The 15276-nt window shown below is 37.8% G+C and overlaps 1 protein-coding gene across 1 annotated transcript in view; it reads right to left on the bottom strand.

Moving 5' to 3' along the window:
* GABRB2 (gamma-aminobutyric acid type A receptor beta2 subunit) overlaps positions 1-15276 on the bottom strand; it is a 110551-nt gene that overhangs the window by 91193 nt on the left and 4082 nt on the right. The window contains exon 4 of the mRNA XM_027892703.1: positions 6644-6671. Within this exon, the coding sequence (XP_027748504.1) occupies positions 6644-6671 (28 nt within the window). The remainder of the gene's footprint in view (positions 1-6643; positions 6672-15276) is intronic.

The raw sequence follows: 15276 nt of genomic DNA, 5'->3' as shown, positions 1-15276 counted from the left end.
AAGGGCAAACAAACCACCCAAAAAATTACTGTGACATAGCTGTTTTCTTCGTCTACTTCAGGCACTCTGGAAAAATTGCTCTTACGAGTCTCTTCCTCCATAATAATTTTTCATGCCTTTACCAAAAGACTCCATTAAATATCTTCTTTTTTTCTTGTTAAAGCTCTCTTTTGTTTCATACCTGCTGAAGTGGCTCGCTGTACAGGTCCACTCATTTCATATAGTCACTGGGAATTTTACAGCAAGGTGACTTGCATTCATCACCTCCAACCTTCCAGTAATGTAATGCCTCTTTGCATCCCTGCTGCTTTTACTAATGACTGCACCTAAATGTTTCAGGGTCAATTTAAATACCTCACTATTACAGTTAAATTTGGATACATAATAGCTCTGAAAATAAATCTGCCTCTAATTAACTGCTGTATTCACACAGTTCTACGGTTATGCCTTTTCCCCAAGTCCACTCAGCTTCTCAGTCTGACAGCAGTACCTGCCCAAATGTTCTTGCCTATGCTTAGCACCCAAAAGCTCTCCCAGCCAATTAAAGCCCCAACAGAGTTGGAACTGGCAAAACACGTAACAGAAGAATGGTCTATGCCTCAAAAATCTCACCATGCAACTGCATCTTCACACAGACTTTGACCCCAAAACCCAGAAATGCCACTCTTTTCCCTCCCAGCTGCCTTTCTGCACCCAACACAGCCACCAGCTCTGGCTGACGCCTCAAACACCACCTGCTTCCCTCTCTCCTGTTGGGTCCTCAGGTAAGTACCCATCTGTACCTTATAAAATAGGTTCCACTTCTCCATTCAAATCACTTTTTAAACCAACTTCCTCAATGTAATTTTGCACTTTTCAGCACTGGCCACATGACTTCCTTGTAAACACAGAGCACCTGAACTCAAACTCACTGACAGGAGCACGTGCAATTAAGGGCACAACAGAACACCATTTTTCATACAACCTGATACACTCACACATATATCAAAGGACTCCCATCAGACACATATGTGCCTTCCAAGCCCCTCTGACTTGCCCTCTACTAGCATGAGATCAACCCCAGACTGCACTAAAGAAAAAGTCTATGTTGCAGGACTTAAATGTATTTAGAGCTTTATGGAAATGTAAATACAAACTCTCTTTGAGAAATAACTCACAGACATCAAAGGCACATTATTGTAAGTGTCTCTCCAGACATGCTGCTCCCCTGAGACAAAGCTGGTTGTGATCATACTTTCTGATCCACATTAATAATAAGATCAATAAAATTACCTTGGCCATAGGATATGGGCATGTGGGAAGGTGTTGAAGCTAAAAATTATGTTCTCCCAGCAACTTGAGAAAGAAATGAAATCACTGAACAACAACAACAAAGTACGACTTTAGGATAATCCTGCAGAACGAAGGCTCAGCCACTATCCTTAACTTGAACCATTTTTAAGCAATAACTTAACTGTCATTTGCTGACCTACATACTTGGCTTGCACTCCAGATGTTCTCACATTCCCTGATGCTGGATTTGCTTTCTTACAGGCAGCATGAATGGGTACTCCATTAACATTCTCAAACCACTGGGCAGTCACAGAAATACAAAAGTGTTTTTCACGTTCTTTCATAATGCTCTTATCCTATTTTTCCCCCCACTGTTTCCATTCAGCAACAGAGGTTTGGAAAGTGTTAGGGAAAAATTAAAACAAGGTGTTAGAAAACTGGGCTAAGAGTACCTGGAGAAACTGCTTCCAAACAGTTCTGTGTTGGTAGTACTGTGTTAGAGCACTGACAGGGAATGTTCAGTAGCCTTTCACTTCAGTTATTGCCACTTTTTAGTTAACAAAACATGAATTACATTACTGATTCCCCTTGTGCTACAGACAGCCTAGAGACAGGACAGAAGATCATCATTAGACAATTAATGCTAACTAGACCACCCATTTAATTTGCCATTGAAAACTCCCCAGGATGGAAAGCAGGAGCAGGGCTAAAGGGAACTTGGGCTCAGCTTCTATAACACAAGGAGAGGGGGTTTTTTGCAGAACTGAGAGGAATCCCATAACAGTGGCCAGATGCTCCAACACACAAAAATCACAGATTATTTTGCCAGCCCAGATAACTGCATGCTGTATTCTAGCCATATTTTCTTCTCTAGGCCACACACTGGCATTCTTCTAAAGGAAAGTTTATGAAGATGCAAGAGGAAAAGTGATTGCATAATATACAGTATCTGGTTGATAAAAATGCAGTGAAACTTTATCTCCATAGAATAGACAGAAACGTGTGCATTAGAAGGGTCATAAATGGAAACGGCAGCATGCACCTGCAGCTGCCACTCGATGATGTTTTAGAGTGATTACTTCCAAATATACAAAAGTTCTAGCTCAACCACCCCTTTATGGATGGCACTAGTCAGTGATGGCTTTAAATGCAGCCACTGCAGAAGCTATTTCAAATCTTTTAAAATAATCAAATAAAAGTTTATGGATAAACACACAAAGCTAAAGGTCTTATATTCTATCTGAAGACTGTTATAGCTGTCAAATTGATATCTCAATGAAAATAAGTTTTAATGAAAAACGGGTGCAGTGAGACTGAACAGCCCCCAGAGAAATCAGCAAAGTGCCAGCAGATGCCTAAAGAGGAACGGATTTTGTAAGTCAAACTGCCTGTACTGCAGCATTATTGACTATAAAGAACACACATGTTCATAAGGAAATGTTTCCCACCACTATAAACACTATCATTACCTACAGAAAAATATTTGGGTTAAAAAAAAATATAAAACCAACAACCCGTAACAAAAAAAAGCCCAAACCAAACAACCTAAAAAACCCAAACAAAACCCCATAAAAATTTTAAAAACAACAAAAGCAAAACAAACCCAGAACTTCCTTCCAATGTTTAATCATGTGAATCATATGAACGCACCTGCCACACCTTAATTCAGAAAAGAAACAGTACAGATAAGATGGACCAGAAAATCAAACAGAAAAAAAACCATCACACAGAAATAAAGGAATGCACAGTAACAACAACAATCATGGAACACCAGACAAAGATCATACTGAGGATTTTTTGTGTCACTGTCAGGCAGACAAATTCCTGGGAGAATGGCAGCCCACAGTTTGGGTTTGCAAAACCAGACAACAGCATAACCTTTTCAGCAGAAGAGAGGAATACTGAATAGCACATCTGTAAAACCTTAGTGATGGTAACAAAAACAATGTTCCTTTCAAATGCCTGCCCTTCTATGAATACCTTTGCAGGTCTGAACAATGAGAAAAGTTTGATTACGATTTATCATTACAAGCCAAAATACTGTTAAATTTATTTTGCCTGCCTTTATTTTGCCTGCCTTTAACTGTGTCCAGTTAAAAGAATACTTTCATGAAAGCAGTGATTATGGAAAACTGATAGCGCTGATACGCTGGAACAATTGGCTTACCTGAGTTCCACCCATACATTTTAAACTTCCTCCCTTCTGCTGCTCCGGGTCACCTTTAGACAAATCATTACCCTTTTCCTATTAGCCAGTGCTTTAGGCAGAAAACAGAGGAAGTGAGTAATTGCTACTCTCTCAAAACTAGGTCTTAAAAATCCATTTTGGAGGTGCTTCTACAGTTGGGTGCTACAAACAGGAGACAAGCACGATCACTACTATTACAAAAACCTCTTTGCTGTAGTACACTGGTAACTTTCCTTAGAAGAATATTTCCTTATGAAATTACTTTCATTTTCTGCCAAGTTATGCTCACTTAAAAAAATAAGTGACTAATACAATATTTTATTTTCTCCAGCCATGTTAATGCAGATGGCTTCAGGAACCAGACTGCTGTTGAGTTATATTTAGAAAACATGAGGGCAAACAGCCCAATGTAGCAATTCTTTTCTGCTGGTGAAGACTTCGTTTGAGACATGTTCTTACCTTCATGAATAAAGATCTGTGCCAATTCCAAATGTCAATTAGCAGTCAATAACTAAAATATCTGTTAGAGTTAATTCTTGTAACTTAGATGCTGAAGGAAAATCTCTTAAAGTCAGTAACAAACCACATTTGTTACCTTTTAAGGTCTGCAACCACAAAATTGGAGTCTCATTGATAACGTAGCCATTTGTGCAAAACCTGTGTCAGAGGTGTACAGAGACAATACAGGGAACAGCACATTGTTGCACAGCACTTCAAAATATATAAGTAGCACCTTGGAAGCCCAAGATACCAATCATATATTCAAAAGTGTACTCAGTATGATTATTCTAACCAAAGCACTTCTTAAATTTGCAACTCAAGAATTGTGAATTTTAAATACATTAATTACTTCATATTTGCTACTCATGAGTCAGCTTTGATGTGCTAAAATAATATACAAAAGGCATTCTTTTCCCTCTCAAGATTTTTCTTTCTGCATTATAAACAAAATGCTTTTGTTAGTATTTTAAAATGACACTAAGATGACACAGCAAAGCAGAGTGGGTGAGAATGTGTGGGAAGCTGTTCAGAAGCACAAGGAACTTCTTGGATGTTCAGAGAACAGCGGATCCCTCAAGGGAATTTTAGAAAAAATATTCTGCATAGAAACAATTTTGCCTATATATCACATTTTAGCTTTTTCTCCTAAGGTTCTTTATCACTCTGAATATTTGCCAGAAAACAGATTTTCTGTCTCGATGGTTGTTTGTTCTGCTGCTTCCAACTCCAGACATAATCCTGCCTATGGCAGCACCACTGGCTACAAGGGAGAAGCCCCCCCCAACCACCTCCATCCTCTCTCCAGGTTTGCAGAGCAAAGCCAGGGTGGCCAAAAGGACAAAGAGCAGCAAAACACCCACAGCCTGAACTTGTAACACGTGCTCCTGTCTCATGGGCAGGAAGGTGTCAGGACAGAACAGCCAGGAAAACAGGAGTGTTTCTCTCTTGGGGGGCACTCGGGGGGTTGTTCCTGCTGTGCCACAATCCAGGGCCAGCTGGCCTGGGGTTGTTGTCAGACACACACCACAAACTCCCCTTCACTGGTTTTGGTTGCAAAGGTGCTCGAACTCGCTGAACCATTGATGCCCAACCATTTGACTGCGTCAGCCAGATGAAATAAGAGAGTTGGGAGCTGAATGAGTGGGGTCTGATACACACACGAGGGCAAGAGAGACACAGGCACTGCAGGGCCAGGCCAGACGGGCAGAAATAAGGAACAACAAACAGCAAGAGCAAGATCAAACAGTGGGGAAACAGATCAGCTGTGTCCAGGAAAGGTTTGCACTCCAGCTCATAATCAATACAAAGAAGTCCATTAATGCATTCCAGCTTATATGAATTACTTGAGAAAACACATTTTCACATTCTTTGTTTTCAAAAAGTTTATCTCAAGAGGTAATTTAAGTTACATAAAATACCAAATATACTTCCTTAACAAAAAGAATTATTTCCACATAAAATGGATTAAATCAAAACCTTAACATATCCAAGAGAAGAAATTCTGATTGAAATCTCTTATTCCTAATCTTTACTAAATAATTGCTGCCTTCATGTTTACATAAAACTGTCATTCAGCCAGCATATAATTGGGGCATAGACAACTGTCCCTAAAATGCCATATCAAAAGTTCGTACATCTTTGTGTTTTCAAGAAATCAATGCATTTAAAAAGTTAATCAAAATTTAATTCTATGCTTAAGACTATGCATTACAATCTACGTTGCCCAGGATGATTTTGTGATCAAAAAAAAAGAGTTACTTTTTTTTTTCATTTAACTGAAAGAAAAATATGCCAGAAAGATTTTGATGCAAAGTGCTTTATTCCACTTTAAATCAGGCAAAGTTTGGCCCTAGCAGGAACCACATGAACCTCCCAGTGCTGCCTCAGCAATGCATTTGCTGAAGTTATGGCACAAACTCAAGACTGAGAGTAAAATGTATACTTGCATATGATTGGACTAATTGGCTTTTAAATATCCCTAAATCAAAACTGCCAGCAAAGTCCTATAGCTTTCTGGCCAATTAAAACCACCAGAACACCCATTCACTTCAAAATAGCACCTATTGAACAGCAACAATTGGAGGCTACTGCCCTGTCCTGTTCCCAGGAGTCATCCTGTACTGCATTCCAAGTCAGTTAAGCACCCCACAAATCTTGTGAAAACTGCAGAAATAGCCTCGGTGGAAAAATCAGCATCACATTTACACATTTTCAGACTTGACAACAAGGCTCACGTGGGACCTGAGTGCACAGAAGCGTTCTGCAAAGCCTGTGCACAGAGGTGGGTACTTTTAACTACATGTTTGAATGCAGCCAGTTAACCAGAATTATTATGGGTTTCTCTGTAAGTGGTCACTTGTGTCACATAATAGTAGATTAATGAAAACTGTATTCATTTGCAGGCATTTACACTAACAAGAATGATTATAGTTAGGGGCCTCCTGGCATTTCCATTACAAATCTACTTGTAGGGACTTACATGTCAGCTATTACAATACATTTTTAGCTGAAACTTGATATGAAAGGTCTTGGCTTAACTCAGTAAACCCAAACCTTTGAAAAGGCTTCTTTCAAGACTGAAAAAACAAAGTAATTTTGCCTCATTTTCTTATCTTCTGAAGTTGTGAAGCATTTTCTCTTGAGCAGCCTAAGGTAGCACATGCAGCAAGATATGAACATGACATTGTTAATTCTATCGTGGAGGGGCTTCCTAGAGCATCTCCCATGGTCAAACGTCAGTGCAACAGCAACAGGACAGTGAAACAGACTGAACAGTCACATACATTTTAGGAAGATTTCAGGCTGATTAAAAGGCTTCTGTGGTCATTTCTGGACTTACATGATTAGAGAAACAATAATGTAATTAGTTGTAAAATGCTTCTTTTCATTTGTAAATGATGTGCATAATTGTTTAACCCTATTTCCTTCTTCCCTGTATATTATCTAAAAAAACCCCATTTCATAATAAGGAAAAATGAAATAGTTACAATCCTAAATTATTTAATTTATAAACTCAGTCTACTGGACCTCCAAATTTTTTTTTTCCACTTAAATTTTATGACTCCTTCGGTGCATATCCTGTCAAACATGGATTAACACAGTTACTCTGACATCCCTGATGGAGCAGCAGAGTCTGCTGGGCCAGAAGTCCCTGAGAGAGAAAAACCCACAATGTTCTACAAGTCCTTTGGAGGTGCAGGATCTATTAACTCAAAAATACACTTACCAAAGAAACAAATATGGATTATACAATGGACCATGAAGACTTCTGGACTATTGGGTAATAACTATTATGCAAATGACAACTCATATTCACTCTTACAGACAAGAAAGAATTAATATTTTTTTAAATATACCTTTTTAAAGGTCTATATGGAGAATAAAAATGTCTAAGCACTAGTTTTACTTAGTCAAGCAGAAAGAATCTCTGTTCCAAGTATTAAAAAACAATTCCAACTTCCATGAAAAAAAATTATTCTACAATAGAAATTAGGATCAGATTTTCCAAAGGCCTCTGCATCCATGGCAGTGAATAGTTTTTAAAAAGACCTCAGTATCTTATCCAGACACTTAATTGTCATGTTTTAATTGGTAGCTCTCAGTGAGAAATAGAAAAGCAATAGAAACTTCTAGCTACTTCACAGTCACACACAATGCAAGAAAGTTGAATGAGAAACACTTCAAAAACTCTAAATCACGAGTCACAGTTCTCAGACATCCCAAATATATAGGAAGTTCCACAACCATTTCAGAAGGACCTTCTGCTCGCCTCAAATGGGTTTACTATGACCTTTACCTAATTCTTCTACCAATTTTTCTCCAAGAGTTATATCTTTAAAAAAAAAAAAAAAATTAGAGTATTTTGCACATTAGGGCCTTTTGCCCTGTGTCAATCTAAAACAACTTTTCAAGGAAATTATTACAACTAAAGACTGCATTCACAAGTTTCCACCATTCACAAGTTTCCACCATTTCGAGCTTCCCAATTCCCAAAGATCCTTACTGCACATCTCTCCAGGAAGGAGCTGTTCCATGGGAGCAGGCACTTTGTTCCTGCTTAGGGCCATTCAGACAATATTTAAACCTCATGCAAAGGCAGACAGAGGTGCTGTGCTTAAGGTCACGCCTGACACAACAGCGAGGCAAGGCTGTGATTCCAAACCATTTCCAGTGACAGAGAAGGTGAAGGATGTGTTGACAGCCTTGCAGAGATTCATTCCTGACCTGCCAGGCCCCTGTTCCTCTGCAATCCAAACTCCACTCCCAGCCACCACGGGCTAAGACTCTACACAGAGCAGAGGTACCCACCCCTCCCCAGGGCTGCTCTGCAGCAGAGGATGCAAATCTCATCACCAGGGATGGAGACATTCAGGAGCAGCAGGGCACTCCATTGTAAAGGAAAATTTGGGGGTTTAACCCCTTGTCACTGAGTTGCTTGGTTAATAGAAATGCCTATTCATTAAAGAAGAAAAGAAAGAAGACATAGTCCAGAGAGCAGGCACTGGAACAAGGACTTTCCATGTCAAATAGTTGGATTTTTTGAATAATCCATTCATTTGGGAATTCAATATACTGCTCCTGCCCAAGGAAAAATTCCCTGTAAATTTCTTCTTCTACTTGTTCAAAATTTACAAAACTCAGTTTGTCTTTTGGCACAGTCACAAAGAATCAGTGGTTTATCTACAGGAAAATCAGTGGAAATACTCAGAAGTGCCATATCTACTAAAACAGCACATACTTGGAATGCAAAATACATCTCTCAGAAGGATTGCTTTTTTCCCCACATAGTTAAATCCTTATTACTTGAAAACTAACAAATGAATCCTTCTGTCAGTATTTACAGAATAAAAATTAATAGGCTTTAGCTTTGATGAAGCTATGCAAAGAGAATCTCAAGATAGACAGAAATTGCAGAGACCCCTAATTCTTTAAGTCTGAGGACAAGGAAAAGTTTGCACTTTAAATACTTTATCTGGCCTGTGATAACCTACATTATCATATATAAATATGATCTACAAATTCTATATTTTGTTGCATACATGCTCCTGATTGTCAAATGTCTCCTGACTTAGAACAGAAATTTTAGTTTTGACTGGGAAGTGATTGCATCCTTACTTGCAAAACTCTTACAAAAATGTCACATGCAGTTGGTGCGATTCCAAGTCTGGGATGATCTAACTCCTGGAGCTAACTGGGAGGATCTAACTGGTTAACTAAGTCAAAAATAATTAGTCAGAAAATTTGCACACAAAGATCTCTGTAGGGAAAACCTATGAGGTCAGGTTTCTGCTACTTCCCAGTCTGGCCTTCAGACACCAAGACTAACTAAATATGTCCACTATGTCACTGTTCCTCCAAGGCTTGTGCTGTCCCAGCTGTCATCCATCCATTGTATATGGCATCACTGCCAGGGAATGGGACGGCGGGGAATCCCTGGAGAAGCATAGTTAGAGTCATTCATATAAACTACAAAGGCTGATTCTGTCCTGGTTTTCTTTTTGTCCACCCACAATTGACAACTTCTGTCAATGCCTACAATTTATAAGTAATTATGCACATGTAACTGTGCATAATATTTTTAAATTACAGATTGCATCCACTCATAGGAGCAAATAACTCCAGATATTTGACTATTTCCAAAGTTAACTCAAAAGAGAAACAAGATGCTTTCTTCCATTGCTTAAAAGAGGCATTACAAAAATTACCTTGTGGATGATCACCCTCCTTTGAAATGAAGGGACTGAATCGTGCTAACCTAACTGACATGAGCGCTACCACAGAGCTACAGCATAAACCACTAAAAGCCTACCAGGAATCTGGATTATTCTAGAAAAAAAAAAAAAAAGAACTATTACTATACAACACTGTACTTCAACATGATTGAATACCAAAGGTTCTGCTATAAACCTTGCAGAGAGCTGCATGATGTGTGAGGATGAAAAAGGGAAGGAGGAATAATAAGGATATAGGCATGATGCTCTGGCAGACTTCAGAGTCACTAAGGAGCACAGATACAACCATTGGAACAGCTTAAATTTGTAGCAAGTTTGTAGAGCACAAAATAAAAATCTTTTATTCTATTAACACAGCTCATCTATAAAGATTTTATATGATTTTGAATAGAGAAGTTATGAAATAAAGCAGCCTAGAGCAGGAGCTAACAAACCACACTTTCAAGTTCATTCCCAGCCATTAGCACTCACACACTGCCCATAAAGATAAATTTATCTTTTCTTCTGTGGCAGGAGCCAAAATACTTCAATATTTATGGAATAAGGCCTTTGTGAAAAAAAAAAAAAAAGGCACAAATTATTCAGTTGTACAAATCAGCTCCAAAGCAACCTCTCTAAATTACTAACAACCATCCCCTGCTCTGCCAATCAAGTGATCACTTTGAAAAATCACCACCACCGACCTTAAGATTTCCTACTGATTAAAGTCTTGCAACACTGTAGCAACTGAAAGTGCCCTGCAATGAACAAACCATTTATACTGACCTTACAAAGAAACAAGAACTGTCATTCTTCTAGATATAACACAGATACACATAATATATATAAATATACATAATGATTTATTACTTCTGAACTAGTTTATAAAAGTAGTTACAAACTCACTATATTCCTGCATATATATATGTTCTAGATAAATCATTGCCTACTGTGGGAACATATATTCTAGCAGAACCATCATGAAAACTTCATAAGTAGAGTACCAATAGGAAGACTCACTTTTGTCCTCAAGAATGAATACTTTACTTGAACGTAGAAGCTCTTATTTATTTTGACATACATTTAAACTAAGAAAGGAAAATGCCTGAATTACAGACATGTAGTAACAGGAAATGGAAAACCATACTAATGGAATTTACTCCAGTTCAAAAATAAAGGTCTTGTGATGTTACCCAAGACAGCAACTGAGGGAAAAGGTGAAACAGAGCTCTCAGTAAAAACAAGTTCTCACTTCCAAGACACACATCACCTGCTCTGCATTCACAGAAGTCTCTCTAAACACTTCAGTATGAGTCAGTAGTGCACAAGCACAATGATTTGGCAAGAGCCAAATTCAAACTATGCTGAGAAATGCAATTTTGTGTGAAGTAGGCTATGTATTTCTGACACAGTGAAAATAGTAAACCCAACAGTCTCCAGCAACAGGAAGTATTTAGGATTAGGGAAGCAGTACCTTCTCAATAGTTCTAATACTAATAATTTTCAGTCCTGTTCTCTCTACAGATCATGAGCAGCAACACATGCCACTAGAACAGATTAAGCCAAGAAGATACTGCTGACAGAAACCATTTTCCTCACCTCTTTCTGCACCAGTGTATACAGGACACTCTCCTGTTTTACAGATTTCTTCATTTTTCTCTACCAGGACTTTTCTGGTTTGGAACAGCTCCACACTATTTCCTTACTACTTACAGCCCCCCTCCCTTTCTTTTTATATCACAAGCCATCCCTTCCATTTTCACACACGAAGATAATTGGTGCCACTTGAGAGGCAGCCACACAGCTCCTGTTGTTTTCATAATCTAAACCTATTTCATAATCTAAATCTTGAGCTTTGTTAGTGTCCCCTACTAAAAATATCTCAAGATAACGTAAGAGATTTTGAGAAACCCAGTAGTGGGTCTCCATTATCAAGAGCAACTCAAAGTCCGACATCTATCAGGAAATTGCAGCCAGGCATGTACATTTTTAGACTGAGAATATTCTCATCTACGAGTATTAGATTTACTGCTTTGGGCAACTCTGGCATATCTCAAATATAGAAGTGAAATATAACATAAAAAAAGCTTTTCTTTTTCCAGCTTTGAAGTTATTAGGCTCTGCTGTGTAAAACTTGGCATACACTAAGCAGTAAACGTTTCCCTGATAGATGGTAACAGCTCCTCTGTGTCTCCAAGTCCCACTTGATGGAGGGATTATGCACTCAATCAACCCTAATGGCTCCACTAAGACAAACCATCCATGGTGTCTGACTCCACACACACCGAGCCATGTGCCAAAGCCAATAAGCAAATACTTGGAATAAACACTTTAGATTCCTCTCTGCAGACCCCAATGACCCACGCTATGAATAGTTATATTTAGATAAATATACAACCCATTACCTCAAAATTTGCGTGTTTCCTGTCTCAAACCTATAGCTACAGAGTATTTCTCTGTCTTTTCAAGACATCCTGTACTAGAATCGCAGAATAGCTACAGACAAAGGGAAAAAAGAAAAAAAAAAAAAAAGGAAAAAGGAAATGTTGACCTACTTAATAGAGAATAAGCCAAGACATTGAAAACCACCACATGACCAACATTATCCATAGAAATCCTCATATCTTATCTAGATAGATCAAATGCACAACATGTTATGCAGAATTTTCAGGGGTGTCTAGGGAAGGAAATCTATTTCTGTACTGCTTAATGAACCTGCACCAATTTTTTTAAAACAGTTTACAAGGGAACTGTCGGGATAAGGGATAAAGGGGAGAAAATTAATATGGAGAACAGTCTTCATTGCTGTATATTGTCAAGGGGTCTACTCCAAAAATTAACTGAGATGAAAAAGGGAAATGTGATATCCCAGCTGTCACTGCTTAATAAAAAAAAAAAAGAAAAACAGAAAAAAACACTATTATTAAGCTATTATTACTTGAAGATAATATTCTGACAATGAGTGTTTAGGATTGAGGAAAAGGAAGTTCAGAAGAAAATCGAAGTACAGTTAGAAACACCTGGAAACTACCTGGAGAACATCGCATTAGGCTCGCTGCAATACAGCTAATCTTACATATCATCAAATTCATTAGCCCAGGAGAAGCATCTTAGTAGCTTTCACACCTCTCCACCTTTGCTCTTACCTGAATAAGAAAACTTTCAGAAGATCTGTAGTATAACTAGGACATAACAATATTGCCTGGTTTGATCATAATCATTACTGTACTGCATAAAATCATTACCTCATTTAGATTTTCTTTCCAAAATACTAAGAAATTAGTCCAATTAGACACTTGTTGACAATCACACACTTCTGAAGTTCCCCGTTTTCTCATGTGCCTTCAGGGCATTCCCCAGAGCTGCAGCAAATTATGCTCACAAGTACCAGTATTTAAAAAACATTTCTGTAAACTAAGATATAAACTAGTTCAAGTTCCTGACTGTAAAAGTAAACAGTTTACAGTTTCTGCTCTGTTTCACACAAGAAATATTTGTAAGGCACCTGTAAATACTGATTCACTGAGTTTTTTATGATGCAAAGTACTTATCACCTCTATGAATTCAAAGTCAACAACAATATCCTTGAACATCCTTAATGCACATTTACTTTCTATAACAGCAACTCTAAATTCTCCTGGTCAACAAAGTGAAAACTTTAGGATTTACTTCATGACACTGGAGACAAGACTTCAGCCTGCAAAGTGGCACAAATGTATATGGAAGATGGAATATATCAAGACTGAACAAGAAATGTAATTCTAAAGTTAACAATAAATTAACAGAAATTAATAACTTAAGCTTAATAACTATGATTATTTAGCCTTCCTCCCAAGGCAGAAGTTTGATCCCATTAATGTTAGTACATTACTCTAGGCAATGATCTGCCTTTATGTAAAATCAGTAGTATTTGCCATAACCACAAAGTTACTATGGCAAGTCCATGCTCAAAAAGAAGAGGCTCATAAATCAAAAAGATTCTGTGTCTCCCGTTATCTCAGAAGGCTTTGCATAAGCAAGCATTCCATAGTATTCCTCCTGGTTTCTACTCCAAATCCTGGTGACTTTGCGAGGAAAAAGCCAAGGCCTTACATCTGTCTGTATTTTGTTGCTTGCCTGTGTGCCTCTCTGCTCAGTAGTGCCAGGTCTCTCAGATCAGTACCCAGGTTAGTACTTGTTATGTTATACAGACCATTGTAAAATCAAGTGTTACACAATACATTTTATGATTAAGTAGATTAAGATTATAATCTTGATTTGGAATCTCTTCTAAAACTGCAGTGAAAAAAAAACCATAACATGATTGCCTGGTTTTAAGAAATAGGTGGCTTCTTAGAGTAAAATAAGCTCAGAGCTTAAATGTTTTAGGCAAATTAGTAGGACAAAATTGTCTATACACTTCCCCCCCCCCCTCTAAGTTCTGTAGATAGTCTGAAACGACTTTTTTCAGAAAGGTCAAACATTTCATTATAGAAACACAATAAACTGACTACAGAATACTAAAAATAATACTCCATTTTATAGTTAGTCTGTGTCAGATCACAGTATTCTGATAAGCTATCACCTTTAATTTGAGACCAAATTTCTAGGAATCATTTAAAGAAACAAAGAAAAGGCTCCCAAGTACCTTTTCAATTTTTTCCTGTGAACCTTCGAGTTCTGAAGGGATGTGAGGATAAAACATTGACCCAGTAAATCACAGTTCCATCAAGGAAACCCTCATCATTCCCTCACTGCTCATGGCTGTCTAAGAAATAACTCTGTACATCCCTCTCTCTCCTACCCATGGCTCTTTTAATGAAAAGCAATGGTTTAAAACACAATGCAATTTTCTTCCTCTGCACTTCTAACTCCCGAAGGTAGAATATTAGATTACGAGTTTAGTAATACAAAGTTTGGAAGTCCCTTTTAGCCACTTAAAAATATCTCCCAAGTTGCAAGAGGTAAAGTTACTCAGTTTTCCTGGTATCTTGAAGAAAAGCAGTATCAAGCTCTGTCACCACCACCTCCCTGTCTCCTGTACAGCAAAACCACCTGTAATAGCATCCTCAAATTAGGCCAAGGGCTGTATTTTACATTACGAAAAAACTCCTGCACATCACACAAGGCATCCAGCTGGAGAACAAATGTTTGCCAATTCATTCAGTGCAACATGGCTGAGAACCCAAACGTTATTAAATATTAAATTAAATATATCAGGAATGCAATGATATTAACTGATGTTTCCAAACATTATTTTCAAATGTATGATTACATCTACAGCAATAAGCCTAAAATCACATTTCTATTTAAAAACGTTTCCTTAAAATCTCTTAAAAAAATAATGGAAATTTTGCTTCAAATAAACTTCCATTCACTAACGTTTCACAAAAACATTTATTTTGTGTCCCTTGCTGCTACTATGTTTCAGTGTCTTTATTTTGGCCCTCTTTAATATTTCCACTAGGAGTATTAGACCAAGTTACGTATCCTTGACCAAGTAAGATGCAAATTAAGATAAAAACTTCAAAACTTGACCACAAACGTTTCCAAATAAGAAAAGTCAATGTTAGAAAAGTTTCATCTAAGTCAAGAACAGCTTCTTCTGAAGTATGGAGATTTCTC

The sequence above is a fragment of the Empidonax traillii genome, unplaced genomic scaffold (assembly GCF_003031625.1).
Source record: "Empidonax traillii isolate 1590-97213 ecotype Southwest subspecies unplaced genomic scaffold, ASM303162v1 scaffold363:size828163, whole genome shotgun sequence".
NCBI classification, from domain to species: Eukaryota; Metazoa; Chordata; class Aves; order Passeriformes; family Tyrannidae; genus Empidonax; species Empidonax traillii.
This window is presented reverse-complemented; position numbering and strand designations above follow the sequence as displayed.